This window comes from Mizuhopecten yessoensis, unplaced genomic scaffold (assembly GCF_002113885.1).
Source record: "Mizuhopecten yessoensis strain PY_sf001 unplaced genomic scaffold, ASM211388v2 scaffold3135, whole genome shotgun sequence".
Taxonomy (NCBI): Eukaryota; Metazoa; Mollusca; class Bivalvia; order Pectinida; family Pectinidae; genus Mizuhopecten; species Mizuhopecten yessoensis.
Window position 1 is genome coordinate 580,032 of NW_018404893.1, and position 8,293 is coordinate 588,324.

The 8,293-nt window shown below is 36.5% G+C and overlaps 1 protein-coding gene across 1 annotated transcript in view; it reads right to left on the reverse strand.

The window, feature by feature from the left end:
• The window catches only part of LOC110447051 (anaphase-promoting complex subunit 1-like), a 24,009-nt gene that overhangs the window by 4,650 nt on the left and 11,066 nt on the right, over positions 1–8,293 (reverse strand). Inside the window, exons 15-19 of the mRNA XM_021492466.1 lie at positions 7,121–7,196; positions 6,580–6,642; positions 6,129–6,209; positions 5,823–5,918; positions 1,335–1,527 (exon numbers count right to left, since the gene is read on the reverse strand). Coding sequence (XP_021348141.1) covers positions 1,335–1,527; positions 5,823–5,918; positions 6,129–6,209; positions 6,580–6,642; positions 7,121–7,196 — 509 coding nt within the window. The remainder of the gene's footprint in view (positions 1–1,334; positions 1,528–5,822; positions 5,919–6,128; positions 6,210–6,579; positions 6,643–7,120; positions 7,197–8,293) is intronic.

The following is an 8,293-nucleotide window of genomic DNA, read 5'->3' on the forward strand; positions in this document are numbered from 1 at the left end:
TGAGTCTGGAGAAGAAGATTTTTGAAATATTGATTAATTTTCCCTTTGGGGCCCCGCCCTGGCCCCAGGGGTCGGGGTAGGAATCTCAATTTTACAATTTGAAACCATCTACCTCCAAGGATAATTCTCACCAAGTAAAAATAATTTCCTACAGAAAGTTGTCAAAATATACCCAAAAGTGTTATTTCCCTATATAAACTATAGTAAACTTTACCCCCTCCCCAAGGGAGAACGGATAGCTCGGGGGTCCTGAAATTTACAATTTAAGTAAAGCCCCTGATGATCTTTCTTTCCACGTAGAGAAAATCACTGTAGTACCTCTGAGTCTGCAGAAGAAGATATTTGAAATATTGGATAATTTTCCCTTTGGGGCCCCGCCCTGGCCACAGGGGTGGGGGTAGGAATCCCAATTTTACAATTTTGAAGCCTCATCTACCAAGGAGGATTCTGACCAAGTTTGAAAAAAATCCATCCACTGGTTCTTGAGAAGAAGTTGAAAATGTAAAAGTTTACGCACGATGCACGACGGACGACGGACGACGACGGACGAAAAGCGATTGGAATAGGTCACTTGAGCAAAGCTCAGGTGACCTAAAAAGACAGCACTTTTAGGATTGTAATTCTATTAATGACAACAACAGCACTGTACACATAAACATTTCTTTACATGGCATTGTATTCATATTGGATACCTGTTTTGTACACATTGTATTGAGGAAGGTTGTTTATTGAATCTAGTATATACGTGTACTAAGACAGCATGAAAATAACCACGTACAAACATTGAACTGCTTTCATATAAATATCATAACATGCTGCATTAATGCCAACATAAAAATGTCCACATGATGAAAAGCCTAACGTGACAAAACACAAAAGTTTCAGAAACACTAATATTAAACTAGTTTGAAAACAACTCTACTAAAAGCTATTACAAAGCTGTGCAAAAAGAATATTTTCAAATGTGAACTGTGCAAGACCTATGTTTTCCTTAGGCGACTTGGGGAGCTGAACAAAATTAAGGATGAACAGTGACAACTGAATAAATGTTTTTCTCACACTCCAAAACGGAGAAAGAAAACTTAGTGGGTTAGACAATCTGTATACACAAATGTAAGTCATATCTGTAAATTCAGTTATCAAAATGAGGCTTATTGTATATCTGTACCCATTTCATCTTTTATGTCAAATAAACTAAATAAAGGGGAAACTTTCCTCTCTTCAGAACCATTTCTTTCTAGAAAACTGCATATATGTTAGGGCTTAGAATTCAAAAATTATAAACAGTTTAGAGAATTTTGTTCAATAATCTATTAAAATGTGTTATATCTCACCTTTCTGCCACCTGTCTAGCACATTCTCCAACTTTGATTTCAGTGCCATGAGGAATTCAAGTTTTAGTAACTGTTCTGATGATTTGGTCCCCTCCTTGTCGACCAGGCAGAACCTGCTGCCATAGTAACTGAGCACCAGTTTTAGCTGGCACACTCCTTCTGTCCTCATCCCAAACTGGCCTCGTTCCAGCGACTAAACAAACACATCCCAGACAGCTATATTTACATTTGCCCTGTAACTCACTGTATAAAAAATACCAGCAGAAATGCATTTCATTTGAGTATGAAAGCAAAAACTCATGATGTAACATGTGGTTTATTTATGATGTCACAGATTAACCTTGTTCAATGAGAGTCTTGTCGCTTTGCTTTGGATAACATGGAGAACGCCCCTGCGTCATACGTTCAAATGACTACGGTTAATTATTGGCACCAAATTTATTAAAAAGGGCTGTTCCGGGGCCGCCAATGTCTATTAAAGGACGACACATATACAAAACAAAGTAAATTAAGTAATTATTTAAGAACAAATGAATAAAATTAAACAATTGTTCTATAGTAAAATGTAAATATATGGATTGAACGGCAGTTTTTTTTAATTTTCATGTCGGTATGAACGCGAATCCGTTACATCCATATTAAACATGAAGCCCTAGCGGGTATCATGCAATATGGATGTAACCACTTTTGCGTTCATACCGGAATGAAAATTAAACAAGAATTCCACAGGAGTGGATGTTTTGCCTGCGCAACAGATGTTCTATTTATAGTAACGGTGACCTTGTGTGACCTTTGGACCTGAAAAGCACTCCCAAGCAAGCACTATTGGTAAGGAAGCACTGTATGAAGTCTGAACTCGATCAACCTAAAGAAACTTGAGTTGATTTAAGTGTGTTTACTGCCACCGCTTTGTTGGCGACTGTGATCTTTCCCTTCATTTATTGTGATTATGGTGCAAGCTATTCAGAACAGAATAACACTTTCGTGGTCAATGTTGCTACTACTTAAACTAGAACTTTGGCTTTGAGGTAGGAGTCTTTCACAAATAATTAAAAAGTTCTTGCATTTTCGACAGAATGCCCTTATTTGGTAATGAAAATGGGGCATAACTCTGCCGAAGAATGTTTAAATGCCACGATTTAAGAACTCATTCAAAGCATTCAGGTAATGAAACAACAAAGTAGTTAAATAAAAAATGGAGAACAATTGTTTGAGTTATCGTGTTAACAAGGAAAAGCTAACAGCAAAAATGAAGTACAGTGTAGCTATGTCAAGTGTGATACCCCAAAACGCGGAAAGTTGAAACTCAACAGAAAAAATACTAATATATGTTGAACATAATTGCTTCTAGCATTATCTACAAAATTTGAAAGGAATTGATTGAAAAATACAAAAACGTTCTTGCATTTACTACACAATGCTCTTATTTGGCATTAAAGGGGCATTACTCCACAAAATAAAGCACATCAACTTCTAAAATGCAAACTCGTTCGAGCTATACTGGTATGCAATATGTGTACAGAGTTTGAGTTCAATCAACCCAAGGGAGCTCAAGTTATCGCACAGAAACCTTGTTTTGGACGATGCAACCAACGCCGACAACAAAGTAATAGCTATATGTCGCCTCGCTCTGCAGGTGACACAAAAACCAACGTTCAATCCCTATATTAAAACGGTCTCAACGACACTTTATCATAATTGTAGTTACAAAGCTTGGATCTACAACAATGCATAAAATCAAGTTTCTTTGTACACCGAATATGAGCATTAAGCAATGAAATGACAAGTGAAGGTGGTACAGCAGTGGTGTAAATGTGGAAGGATGAATGAACGGACATGGGTCATTATAACTGACCGCCTACGTATACTCTCCCACTTCATTACAATGGCATCAAATAGGAGCATATCTTCCTTATCTGCTATTGGTTTCCTCACTCTAGAAGCAATGAATCAAATTTAAGGTACTGATTTAACTTCCCATGTGTGAAATTTATCTGTCGACAGCAAAGGGCATATTTTAATACCTAGTGACGATTATTTGTCGATAATAAAATATATATATTTACCTGTCAAAAAGTATATATTTACCTGGTGAAGACTACCTGTCAGCAGTAACGACTATATTTACCTGTCAATGAAGATCATCTGTAAGCAGTTCACTCTATATTTACCTGGTGAAGACTACCTGTCAGCAGTAACGACTATATTTACCTGTCAATGAAGACCATCTGTAAACAGTTCACTCTATATTTACCTGGTAAAGACTACCTGTCAGCAGTAACGACTGTATTTACCTGTCAATGAAGATCATCTGAAAGCAGTTAACTCTATATTTACCTGGTAAAGACTACCTGTCAGCAGTAACGACTATATTTACCTGTCAATGAAGATCATCTGTAAGCAGTTCACTCTATATTTACCTGGTAAAGACTACCTGTCAGCAGTAACGACTATATTTACCTGTCAATGAAGACCATCTGTAAACAGTTCACTCTATATTTACCTGGTAAAGACTACCTGTCAGCAGTAACGACTATATTTACCTGTCAATGAAGACCATCTGTAAGCAGTTCACTCTATATTTACCTGGTAAAGACTACCTGTCAGCAGTAACGACTATATTTACCTGTCAATGAAGACCATCTGTAAGCAGTTCACTCTATATTTACCTGGTAAAGACTACCTGTCAGCAGTAACGACTATATTTACCTGTCAATGAAGACCATCTGTAAGCAGTTCACTCTATATTTTCCTGGTAAAGACTACCTGTCAGCAGTAACGACTATGTTTACCTGTCAATGAAGACCATCTGTAAGCAGTTAACTCTATATTTACCTGGGAAAGACTACCTGTCAGCAGTAACAACTGTATTTACCTGTCAATGAAGACCATCTGTAAGCAGTTTACTCTATATTTACCTGGTGAAGACTACCTGTCAGCAGTAACGACTATATTTACCATTCAATGAAGACCATCTGTAAGCAGTTCACTCTATATTTTCCTGGTAAAGACTACCTGTCAGCAGTAACGACTTTATTTACCTGTCAATGAAGACCATCTGTAAGCAGTTAACTCTATATTTACTGGTAAAGACTACCTGTCAGCAGTAACAACTGTATTTACCTGTCAATGAAGACCATCTGTAAGCAGTTAACTCTATATTTACCTGGGAAAGACTACCTGTCAGCAGTAACAACTGTATTTACCTGTCAATGAAGACCATCTGTAAACAGTTCACTCTATATTTACCTGGTAAAGACTACCTGTCAGCAGTGACGACTATATTTACTTGTCAATGAAGACCATCTGTAAACAGTTACCTCTATATTTACCTGGTAAAGACTACCTGTCAGCAGTGACGACTATATTTACTTGTCAATGAAGACCATCTGTAAACAGTTAACTCTATATTTACCTGGTAAAGACTACCTGTAAGCAGTAACGACTGTATTTACCTGTCAATGAATACCATCTGTAAGCATGGTAAAGACTACCTGTCAGCAGTAACGACTTTATTTACCTGTCAATGAAGACCATCTGTAAGCAGTTAACTCTATATTTACCTGGTAAAGACTACCTGTAAGCAGTAACGACTGTATTTACCTGTCAATGAATACCATACTACCTGTCAGCAGTAACGACTGTATTTACCTATCAATGAAGACTATCTGTAAGCAGTTCACTCTATATTTACCTGATAAAGACTACCTGTCAGCAGTAACAACTATCTTTACTTGTCAATGAAGACCATCTGTAAACAGTTAACTCTATATTTACTTGGTAAAGACTACCTGTCAGCAGTAACGACTTTATTTACCTGTCAATGAAGACCATCTGTAAGCAGTTAACTCTATATTTACTGGTAAAGACTACCTGTCAGCAGTAACAACTGTATTTACCTGTCAATGAAGACCATCTGTAAACAGTTAAATCTATATTTAACTGGTAAAGACTACCTGTCAGCAGTAACGACTTTATTTACCTGTCAATGAAGACCATCTGTAAGCAGTTCATTCTATATTTACCTGGTAAAGACTACCTGTCAGCAGTAACGACTGTATTTACCTATCAATGAAGACTATCTGTAAGCAGTTCACTCTATATTTACCTGGTAAAGACTACCTGTTAGCAGTAACGACTGTATTTACCTGTCGATGAAGATCATCTGTAAGCAGTTCACTCTATATTTACCTGATAAAGACTACCTGTCAGCAGTAACAACTATCTTTACTTGTCAATGAAGACCATCTGTAAACAGTTACCTCTATATTTACCTGGTAAAGACTACCTGTCAGCAGTAACAACTGTATTTACCTGTCAATGAAGACCATCTGTAAACAGTTCACTCTATATTTACCTGGTAAAGACTACATGTCAGCAGTAACGACTGTATTTACCTGTCAATGAATACCATACTACCTGTCAGCAGTAACGACTGTATTTACCTGTCAATGAAGACCATCTGTAAGCAGTTCACTCTATATTTACCTGGTGAAGATCTACATAGGAAGGGATAGATTCTGGCTTCTCTTTTGTAACACACTCATACACAATGGAGGACAGAATCTGCAGGAAATCCACATCCTGTTGACAAAATTAAGAATATCCAAAATTAAAATGGCATTTGTACTGTAGACCATACAACACACACAACTAAACTCAAAAGTGAATACTTTCTACTGTTAGCATGATTTCTAAGACATTTCACAAGTCACACAGAAACTTTAAAAAAAAAATCTGAATCATGGCTTATGTGGATAAACATTTAAACTTTTTAGAGTTAAATACCAGTACCTTCATATTCTTTGTGTTTAGGAAGTATTCTGTCAGAGCGAGCAGTCTAGGGTCTGAAGTGAAGGCCTTCACTACATCAGGCTGGAACAGAAAATCTGTATACTTCAATTTGAAAATATTCACAACAATGGTGTTGATTTGATAACAAATATTTCTAGTTGCTAAGCCTTCATGTAGCAGTTTGTAAAACTGATAATGACAGACAACATTGGAACAAATATAAATATATTTCAGAAACCAGAACAAACCCGTTTTTTTTTTTTAAACCTCCCACCAAAACCGATTAGACTTCTATAAACACTTTAACAAGGCATTGTATTCATACTTGTTTTGTACTTGTTCCTTCTGTTAAACACATCGTACAAGAGAATCAATGAATCTGATGGATGCTCCCTGAAACACATTTGGCACCGAAAATAACTGTTTTTCTTCGGTATTATTCCCCACTTACCTTTACTGAAGAATGGCTCGAGTGATCACTGGTCAAAGATTTGGCCAACATGCTTCTGTATCCCTAAACACGAAGAACAAACATAACAATCCTTATTTTCAAAAAGTAAGCCTTGAAAGATATATCGCTGTCGACTTTAAAAGGAAAAATATGTGGCAATCTTTACATAAACCCATATTGTTGACATAAACCTCCCGGTATTTTTGTTAATTTGGGCTGATTGAGATTCATAGTTTGTATAATTGGTTTTAACAATATGCCGCATAAGGTAGGCAGCTAGGTACAAGACAAAATGACTTATTTACACTGTCCTCATTACATATTCTAACAATCAACTTTGACATTGATCCCCCATACAATAATACTATATTAATATATAATACATATATAGTGCCAAGTGTTTTTGAGATGAAATGAGCTGTAGTTTGGAGTCGCACAGCAAACACATACGACAATGCAAAAGACCTGAATTGAATGAATGTAATTGACTTTGAACTTTGATGTTGTGTAAAGCAATTTTTGTCTTGCTATCAAAGAGTACCTTTGGGTCTTCAACATAGGACAAGTGACCTGCCCGCTGTTTGACGTACAACGTCCCGTTGTTTTGTAACACCAGTCTGTAACCATCAATAAAGTAGATGTAGCAATACAGTACAACGATACAATAACAACTGTGAAGCTGAATGGGATTTCTCAACAACCTCTAAAATGAAAGTTTATGACGTTAATATTGACTGTTCAGGGACTTTCCGTGGTATTTTGGGAATAGCCACAAGCATAAAGGGGAAAATTTGGAAAACCACATACATGTATTAAAAAATAAATAATCTTAAAACACCAAGTAATACTGTTTTATGGTTTTTAATAGTTACAAAAAGTTAGTAACACTGCAGTTACACACAGAGAGTCATTATTCTGGACATGCTGAGCAATTTGGGCTGGCCACCACTTGAAAAACGACGTAGGAATAATACCTCTCCGTTGGACTATGGTTAGAAGCAGAAATTACAAAGGCATGTTACAGTCACACTTTTGAAGCTTTACACTAACTGATCCAGGTCTGTATCATTTAGTGCTTGGTCTCCTTCAATGTTAATTCTCATTATTGCATCCATGACTTTACAAATCAACCTGCTTCGCGGACATTGGCGTTTTAAGAAGAGCCATCTGGCTGAAACTTCTCTCCACTGATGGCAGTGTTAGAATGAGTAATAGAAGCAACTTTATGTAAACATGCATCATACCGGACAATCAGCAATGTGTAAATTACTCAGTCAATCAGCAATGTGTAAATACTCAGTTAATCAGCAATGTGTAAATACTCTCTCAATCAGTAATGTGTAAATACTCTGTCAATCAGTAATGTGTAAATACTCTGTCAATCATTAAGGTGTTGATACTCAGTCAATCAGCAAAGTGAAAATACTCTGTCAATCAGTAATGTGTAAATACTCTGTCACAGTCAATCAGCAATGTATAAATACTCAGTTAATCAGCAATGTGTAAAATACTCAGTCAATCAGCAATGTGTAAATACTCAGTCAATCAGCAATGTGAAAATACTCTGTCAATGAGCAATGTGTAGATACTCTGTCAATCAGCAATGTGTAAATACTCAGTCAATCAGCAATATGTAGATACTCAGTCAATGAGCAATGTGTAAATACTCAGTCAATCAGCAATGTGTAGATACTCAGTCAATCAGCAATGTGTA